The 12655-nt window shown below is 44.8% G+C and overlaps 1 protein-coding gene across 1 annotated transcript in view; it reads right to left on the bottom strand.

Moving 5' to 3' along the window:
* Positions 1-12655, bottom strand: part of USP35 (ubiquitin specific peptidase 35) — a 52797-nt gene that overhangs the window by 33149 nt on the left and 6993 nt on the right. The window contains exons 3-7 of the mRNA XM_072726003.1: positions 11605-11737; positions 9876-10005; positions 9371-9472; positions 7683-7841; positions 3024-3217 (exon numbers count right to left, since the gene is read on the bottom strand). Coding sequence (XP_072582104.1) covers positions 3024-3217; positions 7683-7841; positions 9371-9472; positions 9876-10005; positions 11605-11737 — 718 coding nt within the window. The remainder of the gene's footprint in view (positions 1-3023; positions 3218-7682; positions 7842-9370; positions 9473-9875; positions 10006-11604; positions 11738-12655) is intronic.

Here is a 12655-nt window from a genome sequence, read left to right as displayed (position 1 = left end):
AATGAAGGATAAAAATTGTATGATCAAGGACTCCTAGGTGGTTTAGTGGTTGAGCATCTGCCTCCGGCTCAGGGAGTGATCCCCGAGTACTGGAATTGAGTCCCGCATCAGGCTCCCTGTGCGGGGGTCTGCTTCTCCCTCTGCCTATGTCTCTGCCCCTCTCTCTGTGTCTCTCATGAATGAATAAATAAAATCTTTTTTTAAAAATCATATGATCGTCTCAATAGATGCATAAAACTCAATAACCACTTATGTTTAATAAAAACTCTCAAAAATAAAAAAATAAAAAATAAATATTTAAAAAAAACTCAAAAATAGTAGATATAGAAGAAACATACCTCAACATAACAAAGGCTATCTATGACAAGCCCACAGCTAATGACCTACTCAGCAGTGAAAACCTGAAAGCTTTTCCTCTAAGACAACAAGATAAGGGTGTCTACTCTCATCACTTTTTTTTCCAACATAGTACTAGAAATCTTAGCTAGTAATTAGGCAAGAAAAACAAAAAGGACAGCTAGGTGGTTCAGTGGTTGAGCATCTACTTTCAGCTCAGGGTGGAATTCCGGGTTCCCAGGATCAAGGCCTGCATCAGGGTCCCCGCAGGAGCCTGCTTCTCCCTCTCCCTAGGTTTCTGCCTCTCTCATGTGTTTCTGTGTCTCTCATGAATAAATAAAATCTTAAAAAAAATAAATAAATAAATAACCAAGAAGGTTAAAAGACCAGCAGTCCCCACTTACCTGCAAGAGATACGTTCAAAGACTCCCAATGGATGTCCGAAACCAGATAGTACCAAATCCTATGTATATTGGTTTTTTCCTATATATACACCTATGATTTAAGTTTGTTTTATAAATAAAGCACTGTAAGATATTAACAATAATAAACTATAACATACTCTAATAAAAGTAACATCAACATGATCTCTCTCAAAATATCTTGTACTATATTTACCCTTCTTCCTATACTGAAGTGAGATGATATAAATACCTATGTGATGGGATGAGGCAAACTGAATGAGTTAGGCATTGTGACGTAGTGTTAGGCTACTACCCTGGTTTTCCAACATGTCAGAATGAGGATCATTGATGAAATTAAAGACACAAATAAATGGAAAGGTATTCTGTGTTCATGAACCAGAATACTGTTAAAATATCCATAGTACCCAAAGCAATCTAAAATTCAATTCAATCCTTATCTAAATTCCAATGATATTTTTCACTGAAATAGAAGAAACTACCCTAAAATTTGTAGGGAACTACAAAAGACCTCAAATAGCCAAACCAATTTTCAAAAAGAAAAACAAAAAGAAATAAAAACAAAGCTGGAGGCATCATGATTCCCAATTTCAAACATTACAAAACTATAGTAATCAAAACCAATATGGTGCCAGCATAAAAAGATAAATAGATTGATACAACAGAGGAGAGTGCCCCAAAATGAACCCATGCTTATACAATCAATTAATATACGATAAAGGAGCCAAGAATATATAATGGGAAAAGGACAGTCTCTTCAATAAATGGTGTTGGGAAAACTGGATAGCCAAATGCAAGAGAATGAAAGTGAACCACTTCCTTACACTACACACAAAAATCAACCCAAAGTGGATTAAGACTTGAACATTATACCTGAAACCATATAACTCCTAATAAGAAAACAGTCTGTAAGCTCTTTAACATCATCTTGGCAATGAGTTTTTGGATCTGACAAAAGCAAAATAAACAGTTGGGAGTACATCAAACTGAAAAGCTCTTGCAAATCAAAGGAAACCATCAGCAAAATGAAAAGGCATCCTTCAAAATGAGAGAAAATATTTGCACATCACATTTCTGATAAGGGGTTAATAATATCCAAAATATATAAAGAACTTCTACAACTATTAGGAAAAAAGCAATCCTACTAAAAAATAGGCAGAGGATCTCAACAGACCATTTTTCAAAGAAGATGATGGCCAACAGGTACATGAAAAGCTGGTCAACATCACCATCATTAGGGAAATCAGAATTAGAATGGCTATATCAAAGACCAGAAATAACAAGTGTTGGCAAAGACTGGGAACAAAAGGAATCTTTACACACACTGCTGATAGGATTATAAACTGGTATACTCTAGAAAACAGTACGGAGATTCTTCAAAAAATTAAAAATAGAGAACTACCTTATGATCCAGCATTTCCACTTCACAGTATTTATCCAAAGAAAATGGAAACACTGGGACGCCTGGGTGGCTCAGTGGTTCAGCATCTGCCTTTGGCTCAGGGCGTGATCCCAGGATTCCAGGATCAAGTCCCATATGAGGCTCCCGCATGGAACCTGCTTCTCCCTCTGCCTATGTCTCTGCCTCTCTCTCTGTGTATCCCATGAATAAATAAATAAAACCTTTAAAAAAAAATGGAAAACACTAACTTGAAAAGATATATGCACCCCCACATTCATTGCAGCATTTACAACGGCCAAGATACGGAACCTAAGTGTCCACTGACAAGTGAATGGCTAAATAAAATATATATTTTATGTTATGTGCATTTTAACATACACACACAAAAAAAAAATTAGGGGAAAAAAGATGTCTACTTCCGTGACTGAAATCTTGTTTGATTTTTAAGCAAGCCTTAAGGTGGATAGGTAGCCACTGACAATAAATATTTTATTTTAGTAAAGGGGACAGGGAATGTCTAATACCAGGGTGAGTGGAAAACACAATTCATCCCTATGAACCCCAGGGGAAAAATCAATGATGTTGAGCAACCCAGAGCAGACCTCCTTCCCACTACAGTCCAGCCCCTGAAGTCCCATCTCAAATTCCCATCCAGCCTTGACCTACTACCTTATCAATGGCCTGGAGCTCTCACAGACCTCTCACCTTCATGTACCCACAGACCTCAGGGAATTATGCCATCAATGCAAAGCACGACCTGCCATCTCCAACACCCCATCTACCCTCTCCAATCCCTCATCCCCTCCCCATACACCGGGAGCCCAAAGGAGAGGAGGGGCAGGAAATTCAAAAGCAGCACCTACTCAGAAGCCATGAATAAGGCCTGAAGGACGCTGTTCACGTAGCATGTGTTGCCCAAATTGATTAAACCAATCTTGCCCGTGTCTGACTTGGCCATGAGCCGAGGGTAGAAACCAGCCAGCTCACTCTTCTGCGAGGTCCAGGCATCCTGCCCCAGCAGCTGCTTGATGCGGTCCTCATTGGGAACATGGAGGTCCTGAGGAGGAAACAAGCCAGCAGGACAGTGGGGATTATGGTCAGCTCTCAAAAGATCACTTCCTCTGGGAAGCCTTCTTGGACCACAGTCCACCCCACCCCCACCCAAGCACACTGTCCCACAAATATTCTAGATATACATGTTAATAGCCTTCTGCTTCCAAACTTATTCTAGGTTTTCATTTTGACACGCGGGCTTTCTATATCACCTTTCATGTCACAACTGCCTCAGGAAGGTATAAAATTCCCACTTCATAAATGGAAAAACTATGACTCCAAGAAAAGAATTTTCCAGGGACATCCAGACAACAAATGAAGAATCTGTATATTCTTAGAGGAGCCCAAGGTATGACAGACTCTAAGCAATGACAACACAGGCCCAGATTCAACAATGTTAAGATCTCAGCCCTAGTCCTGACTCCGGTCCTAACTAACTGCCTGGCAATGATCAAGTGAGCCTCTCTGACTCAATTTCCTCATCTGTCACATGAGGCTACTTCTACCTGATATCAGTTTAGCACTCCATACTCTCACAGCACTTGCACACAATGATGTTCCCACTGCCCTTCTACTTTTAGGTTTGCCATCAGCTTTAATTAGTCACCACCCCCTAGCATGATCCCATAGACAGGATAATGTGGAGAGGGAGGCGGTCCTGGGGTACTACTATGGGTCCTTGGTCAAGAGCTCAGGAATTAGCATGCTTTCTTACTTATTCTCCTTTTTAACAGTAAAAAAAGATGCACCTAAAATAACATTACCCAGCATGGGTTCTAATCTATTTTAAAGAAAAACATTTAAGAATACAGAGTTACAGAACAGATTTAAGTGACATTCCTCTAGGCCCTATAAAATCCTGAGCACAGACCCCAGATTTGTCCAAGCCTCCAGAGTTTCAAACCAGCTTAGCACTGAAAGCCCTGGTCTCCCCAGCATGCATCGTCTGGCCACTAGAGAAGGTCAAGCTCAAGCAGTGGTTTAACACTTCTACTCACTCATTTCCCAGGAACATTTATCAGATCAGTCACCTCTCACAGATGATAAAAAATATAGGAGCTACCAAAGGCAACATAAAAAGATACAGACTTGGGGCACCTGGAGGGCACGGTTGGTTAAGTATCAGACTCTTGATTTCAAGAGGTCATGATCTCAGGGTCATGAGACTGAGCCCCATTTAAGATTCTCTCACCCTCTCCCTCTCCCCATCTCTAAATTTAAACACACACACACACACACACATCTTAGTCTCCCTTTTTCTCTTCCTATCATCCCCTATCCAATCCTCACCCCAACATGCACAACATGCACAAACAGGTACAAAAAAGCTGAAAGACAGAATCTCATGCACACACACGATTCAAAATTATCCACACTAGAAAAAATGCCATCTTTCTCAAAGAAGGTAACTTGGTACTCTCACAAAAAGGAAACAAAATTATGAAGTTTCAAGCTCCTAATGTTACAAAAAATGGGTCCCTTACCAAGTACCACAGCTCCCAGAGAAACTGCCTGAGAGAACTTTGCAGAATTTATTTATAAAGGAGCCTCAAAGAAGGATGTGCTCATAGAAAACATGTGAAAGAGTTTGATAAACAAAAAAAAAATCCTATGGATACTTTGCTGCTTTGCCTCTCAAACTGGCTCATACCTAGGGGTATTCAAAGCCACAGAACAAATGTAGCACACCTTCCTGGGGTTATAGGCCCTAATATTCAGGGAAGAAAAATGTTTACATTAAAAACAATGTTTATAATTATGAAATACATACTTGAATCTCTGAGATGAGATTTTAGAAACACGGAGCTTTTTGTGTCAGGCTGCTTCAGCAAGCAGCCCTTGCCTGGGCTCAAGGACTTTGGAGAAAAGGTTTGAGAAGCCCAGATCTGCTAGATTAAGCAGTCAGTCCAGTGTAAGGTCCTCCCGTCTAGATCTTTCCAATGTCCCTTTCATGCAGCTGACAAACTCCCACTCCCAACACCTTTCCCTCTGATGCATCTGGAGGTGCCTCATCCTGCTAGTCCCTATCCCTCAAGACCTAACTTCTATATCCCATCCCCTCTCTTGGAGACTTTCCAGGATCTTCTCAAGTGGGGTACATGTGTGATTTATATCTATCTTATAAAGCTTAGCTGGCTGCACTTAGTGGTACTGGTATTTATAGCTTCACTGTCCTCTGGGTCAGACCGGAGCCCCTAGTGGGAAAAGCCTGAGTTTCACTCAGTATGGGTCTCCCTCAGTGCCCAGTGCAGGCTTCCTCTTTGTTCATGGCTCCATGAGAGTATTCTTCACAGTACAGTCACAGATTATTTGCTGGGCACAGAAATCCTCACATGGTCCTTGCCCACCAGAAAGAAGCTCACAAGCTAGCAGGAAATAATAATCACTTCTAACAAGTCAAAGCCCTGCCTCCTCTGCTCATCTACGTCCAGTGACAGGCAGCTCATGATCTAGCAAGGTAGCTGCTTCTTTTGTAGGTTGGCTCCACTAAAAAAAAAAAAAATTCATTCTGAGCTTGGGTGGCTCAGTGGTTCAGCATCTGCCTTTGACTCAGGGCATGATCCCAGGGTCCGAGATCGAGTCCCACATCAGGCTACTGTGGAGAGCCTGCTTCTCCCTCTGCCGGTGTCTCTGTCTCTTTCTCCCTCTGTCTCTCATGATAAACAAAATCTTTAAAGAAAAATTCATTATCATATTAAGCTGGAAAAACTGAGAAGACTCAAATAAATGCTGGAGGTTTTATTTAAAGTATCGACTAAGTCTCACTCAAGATGGATTGTTCCCTTGTGTGTTTTGTAATTTTTGGATTATAAACTTACCTTTAGCAGAATTTTATCTTTGTGACTTGAAAGCACTTTTTTCTGTTTCTATAGGGTAACTCTTGGGTTTGTGTTACAAGTTCATACTACTTTTAATGTGAGTACCCAAGCTTAGGGGCCTCATAACCCCAAAGACAATGAGAACTTGAACCCCTAAACCCACATAAGAGCAGGCCAATGATTAACAATTTCATTTTTCCCAGAGTACAGATCAAGCCAGAAAAGCTTCCTTGACATTTGAGACCATGTATATTTTTTTTTTTTCTAGATCACTCTTTTACTAACAGTAAAGCCTTTTTGGGTCCTGGCTTACATAGGCCTCTTAGTGCTAATGCCTTAGTGAGAGCAAGCCCTAAGCATCACCTCCTGTCCCTATAAGCTCAAGTGGCTTAGTGACTATGGTTACACCTTCCCTCCTTCCCTGCCCACGACAGATAAAAAAGGGCATCATCTTTCACCATTCTGAATTCCACTTCTTGCTTTCTTTTTGGCCCCTGGGAATTCCCCATTAATTTCTTGCAAGCTCAGCTAAGTACTTTAAAAAAGTCTGTTATATTTTAACAAGCATATCTAGGTGTTCTGTAGTGGATTGCTTTTCAGGCTATCTATCTGCTGCACTACAGAAGTGGAAGGCAGAGCAGAGGTTCTTTAAGAGCCATCACCTACCCAGACATCTTTCACCCATGCTCAGACCTGCCCTCCCTATCAGGCAATAGGAATGGGCTCAGCAAGCAAGCACTGTGCCTGCGTCTCTCACTACCTCCATGACTGCGCAAGTCATCAAGCCTCTCCAGTCTCACTTCCTTCATCTATGAAATTCAGGTAACAACACTACCTCTCATTTCTTTTGTCTTGTGAGCATTAAGAAACAAAATATATGGAACACACTGTCAAATGTGGCATCACCTGTAAATGCTATTGTCCTAGCAAACTAGCAAGCCCAGGTCAGAAGCCCCTTCATCCTTGTAGCCTCCTCCTCGGACTGGAGATAATCCTTCCCTTCTCCTCACAGGAATTTCCTAAGCCACTTACATCAGAGTTACTTCTGTGCAAGCCTGTCACCCGCTAGGCTGCAAACTCCTCAGCGGAAGAGACTTGGTCTGCTGGTGCCTGTATCCCCAGTTCCCAGCCTGGGTCTGGCACAAAGCAAGGAGAGGATCAGTAAAGCTATGTGAACACTTACAGATAATCCCTGCTCTGGAGTCCTCTGGCTGGTGGGAGACACAGTGACAACACATGACAAAGGGATGTGGGAATTGTGGGAGCCCAGACAAGCCCTGACCCAGCCTGGGGCAGGGAGGAGGTATCAAGAGTTACCAGGGGAGGCTTTCTGAGAGAGCTAACACTTGAGTGGAGGCTTAACGGAGAAGATTCAATGGGAATAGGAGCTATCCAGGCAGAACAAGAGAAGGGTTTAGTCAGAATGTCACAGGCAAAGACTTGGAACAATCATGAGTGGTGACCCATCTGGGGCAATGGCTGGTAGCTCAGTGTGCCTGAAGCACAGGATGGGTCAGGGGAGGTGATGGGAGACAGGCAGAGACCAAATGATGGGGGACTGCCACTAATCCGTATTACGGCCTTGAGCAAGGCCCAAATGGGCACCCTTTTTGGAGCAAGGCAAGGAATCAATGGGAGATTGTCACTCACCTTAATGGCCTCCATGACAGGCTCATACAGATCCGGGAAGCCTGGGAACCGGAAGACCATGCAGTGGACCAGTTCTGCCAGTTGCTCCAGGCAGCTGGTCCCAGAGTTGGAGTCCTCCTTGACCAGAGAGGCCACCATTGGGGGGATGTGAGGGAGGAGCTGTGAGAGCAGAGCAGGATTAGACTTGGTACCATTTACCACCAGAGGCAGGGGTTGGTGGTCAGGGCTGAAAACACTCAGAGCTCCTTAAGGCAAGGAGGTCTGGCCACTGTCCCCCTTTCCTACACAGAGCTCTGTGCTATGTAGGCAATAACTTTTTACAAGATAGATGACCTTGGATATTCTGCCTCAGTCTCTTCATCTGTTAAACCGAATAAACAATTCTCTCCTCACAGTTGAGGGGTGGCCAGGGCCCAAGCCCCAGCTGATAGGCCTTAGCTAACTGGCTTGCCAGGAGAGCCTGAGGCCTTAGTGACAAGGGCTACTCTTCCTTCTACCATCATTCTTTCACCAAACATTTATGTGTCAAACACTTCACCCTCACAATGATTGTATTTAGCAATTACTATTTCCATCTTATAGATGAAGAAATTGAAGTTGGAGATATTATGTAATTCACCAAGAACTTCCCCCACATATTACAGAAAAAGCTGATATCTCAACCAAAGGCCATTTTTTTCCTCTGTGCTATGCAGTACTAACTTTCAAACCCATGGGGGTATTCTATCATACGGTCCCAGGGATGGACAGAGTCAGCCCACAGGAACTGGAGGGAGGGCGCCCAGGAGAAGGATGGGAAGAAACAAGTTATCTATCCAGTCCCTAGTATGCAGCAGGCTCTTGACAAATATCACCTCATCTAACCCTCTCCCACCATCCTCAGGGCTTACCCTGTTCCAAGCCCTGAGACATAAGCACCCGTCCAAGGTCACCACATCTAGCAAATGATGGAGACAAGACTCAACCCCAAGTCCCCCAATCCCTGGTTCTGTGCCTTTCCCACTATAGCAAATTGGAAAGCATGAAATTTCTGCCCTGACCAGGAGCCATCAGAATCTAGGGCCCCATCTCCAGGTCTGGGGAAAGGAAGACAGGAGAGTAGCCCTGCCTCCCCCACACCAACCAAGGACTACAGGTGTCCTTCCCAAGGGATGGCCCCAAGGATAACAGAAAGGGCCATGAGCGGGAGGCCAGGCCACCTGGGTGCTGGTTGGCCACAGGGTATATTGGAAGGACACTGGGGCAGAAGTCAGATCACCTTAGTTAGAATCTTCCCTATATTGCTCACTAGCTGTGTATCTGGGACAAGTGACTTAACCTCCCTATAATTTCCTCAGCTGAAAAGTGGAAAAAATGATAGAATGCTCCCTCTGAGGGCTCTCCTGAGAGTTAATACATGTACTGTCTTTAGTACTGTGCCTGGCATACATCAAGCACCTAAGCAACATTAGCTGTCATCATTCTAGGGCTGTCACTCTACTGTGGGCCTATGGGGAAGTCAAATTCTCTGACCTTAGTCCCCTATCCATAAAATGGAGTTTTAAGTCTCCTCCAGTCCTAATGTCCAGAACTTCAAGGTCTTAAGCTTCAAAACCCCAGCCCCAATAGAGACAGCATGTCTGGACTCCAGCCAAACCAGTGGAGGATGGAGAACTGCCCATCCTCAGGGTAGCACATAGGGTTCTTACCAGGTGGAAGGCCTCATGGGAGTGCTGGAAGGTCAGGAGCATGTACTTGAGGACAGACAAGGCAGCTCCCCGGACAATGGGGTATAGAAGCTTGGAGAAAACCTGGAAGAGAGTCCTTGATCAAGAGTCCCCCACGCCTAGGCCCCAGAGGACAAGTACAGTCACAGACCTGAGAGGTGGTCAGAGATACCAGAGTTGGAGCAGCAGACACATGCAGGACCAAGAACATAGACATGCTCACAGATCTAGGTTGATGGACAGATGGATAGTAAGACAGATATCCAATGGGAGAGAAGGATGGATAGACCAAAAGTGACAAACATTCTTGAATGAATAGAGAAATAAATGGGGCAAATCTGAAGCCCAGGGAGGTACAATGAATTGTTCCAGGTCACAGTGAGCTTGGGTTGGAGCCCCAGTGCTCTGCCTCCCAGACCCACACAGTCTCTTGCAAGAGATAAGTGGTAAAAGCCATAACCCAGAACTTGGACAGGGGCCCACCAACCTTTTCAATTTTGGCAAGTGAAACCTCAATCAAGATGCTGAACTTCTTAACAGCTGCCAGGCCCTTCAACAATGCAATGATCCACTTGTCAATGTTTTTCCCCAAGGGCCATGACACCCAGTCGATCATCCTGTAGAGGGGAGTGACAATGACACAAGAACCAGGGAGGCCCAAATGCCTGGGTGGGGCAGCCCAGAGACAAGCTATAATGTCCTGCGACCCTACACTGACCCACATGTGCACAGAGCAGCCCTGGGTCCATGGGATGGACAAGTCACCTCTGAGAACTGCAAATGAGCCCAGTACAGGCATCTGGTAGAACCTGGGGCTCCCAGCCCAGCAGGAGGGGAACGACCCTCTCAACACTCCAAACCTCACCCCACACACTAGGCTACAGTCGCAGAATGGGGCTTCCGATGGTCTCTGCCTGGACCATGAGGCTCAGCAGCAGGAGGAGCACTTCCTACCCCCCATTCTGACCCCCTGCCACACTGGAAGCTTTGGCTCCTGCAAACCCTTGCTTGTGACCTAGAACAAGTCACTTTCTCTAGCCTCAGCTCTCTCCTCTGTAAAATGGGGACGATAGCTTACCTACATGCAACCTTACAGAGTTGCATGAATTAAAAAATGTGACAATAGCTAACTCTCATAGTATTCACTCTGCACCAAGCACTACTCCATCTGTCTTACATTTATGAACACACCTGACCCCCAAGATAATGCTTCTGTGCACAGGGCATGAAACTGCCATATAGCAGGTGCTCAGGAAAGTGTCACTATATCATTACCTTTAGACTCATAAGACTAAAAAAAATAAAATAAATAAATAGACTCATAAGACTATGCTATAAACAGAACGATAAAAAAATAAAAATAATAAACAGAATGAGAAAGCAAAGTAATAGTAATTACAATGACAATAGCTACCATCAGTGCTCTAAACACTTTATGTGTATCATCTTGTTTTATCTGATCCTTGCAACAACCTGGTAAGATGGATTCAATTACACTATTTTATAAATGAGAAAGCAGAGACCTACAGTCATGGAGTAACTTGCCCGAAGTCACACAGGCAAGAGGTAGAAGAGCCAGGATTTGCACCCAAGCAGCTTACCTCTAGAGCCCATACTCTTACCCACTAAAGACAAGAAATCTAAGAAGCCTAATGGAGATGGGAGATCTGCATACGGGTATGGAAAGCATGGTGAGGGAGGCCTGCCAGATGAATGGGATCTACAGAGCCAAAGGCCTATAGGCAGGAAGGTAGGCAGCATATTCTGGGATCACTGGATAGGCAGGTGTGGTGACACCTCAAACAAAGTGGAGAATGTGCAAAAGCTGTGAACTAAAGCACCCAAATTCCATGTATCAAACCTGTCAAACTCAAAAAGTACTTTGTAACGGATCTTCGGCTTCTAGTATAACCCCGTAGAAATGTGACAACTTCTTATACCATCTTTACTATTACTGAGGGAGAAACGAAGGCTCAGAGAGTTTATTGACTTGTCCGGGATCACATAGTTGGCACCCAACCCGAGAGCATCACCAGGGAAAGGTTCTCTGCATCTCCCACATCCAGCCCTGGGCCAGGCACAAAGCAAGGCTCAAGAAAGGATGGATGAATGAAAAAAGCAGAGTTCCTGGACCTTCCCACACTAAATCTAGCCCAGCAACCCTACCCAGTGGAAGGAGGGAAAGAGATCTAATCACCACCCAGCCCTCAGCCCACCTGCTAATCGCAGTCAGCATCTGAGAGTCTGTCACACTGTCATCATTGCTGAGGTTCCGGACGACACCATCCATAAGCTCCAATGGTAGGTGCTGGACCACGCTGGCCAGGGCACTGGACGGTGGCTCTTCCTCTGGAATGGTGAGGGGGCTGGGATGAGCTAAGCAAGGCAGGTAGGCCCCTCACCTCCCCAATACCTCGTGGGCTCATGCTGCCAAGGAAGACTAGGCTTCTTAAAGAACACATCAGGACCACTTCCTACAACAGCACAGCCTCCGATCCCACCTTAGTTTATTTGCTCAACAAACCTTCACTGGCATGGTTTGGGGCCCAGCCCTGTACTGGGCACAGACAAAAACCCCTGACACCCCCCACCCAAACTGTGCCTATCCTATAGGCAAGGTCTATAAGAAAGGATAACACTGGACGGGCAAGAACAGAGAGAAAGGCTGTGTGACTTGAGGGGAGAGAAGACATTCCAGGTGGAACCATACAAAGGCCTAAAGGTGAAAAAGACCACTTAGTTATCAAAATCTGTTCTCCAATTGGATAAGTGCTTATATTTCTGGGCTTGGTTCTTTCTCCTGCCAGGTGAATTCTCTTCCTTTCAACTGAATAGCCCTATAATCAGGAGAGGCACAGATCTTATTTCACCCATTTAAAGTGTAGTTCAAGTGCCACAGCTGACAATGGAGGACCAAGAGTTTACATTTCAGAGTTGAGATATACAGGCTCTACCGCACGTCCTCAGCCTGGCCTCGGCCTGCCCTGAACACCTTGCCCCTGCTGCTGACCAGCTACCTCTCAAAACTTGAAAAAAAAGTCGTAATTTCGGGCAGCCCGGGTGGCTCAGCGGTTTAGCGCCGCCTTTGGCCCAGGGTGTGATCCTGGGGACCCGGGATCGTGTCCCACGTCGGGCTCCCTGCGTGGAGCCTGCTTCTCCCTCTGCCTCTCTCCCTCTCATGAATAAATAAATAAAATCTTTAAAAAAAAAAAAAAGTCATCACTTCTACGAAACCCACCTGACCCAACGGGCATGATGACGTCCCCG

The sequence above is a fragment of the Vulpes vulpes genome, chromosome 11, assembly GCF_048418805.1.
Source record: "Vulpes vulpes isolate BD-2025 chromosome 11, VulVul3, whole genome shotgun sequence".
Classification (NCBI taxonomy): domain Eukaryota; kingdom Metazoa; phylum Chordata; class Mammalia; order Carnivora; family Canidae; genus Vulpes; species Vulpes vulpes.
Note: the sequence above shows the minus strand (reverse complement) of the source record. Positions and strands in the feature narration are given on the sequence as shown.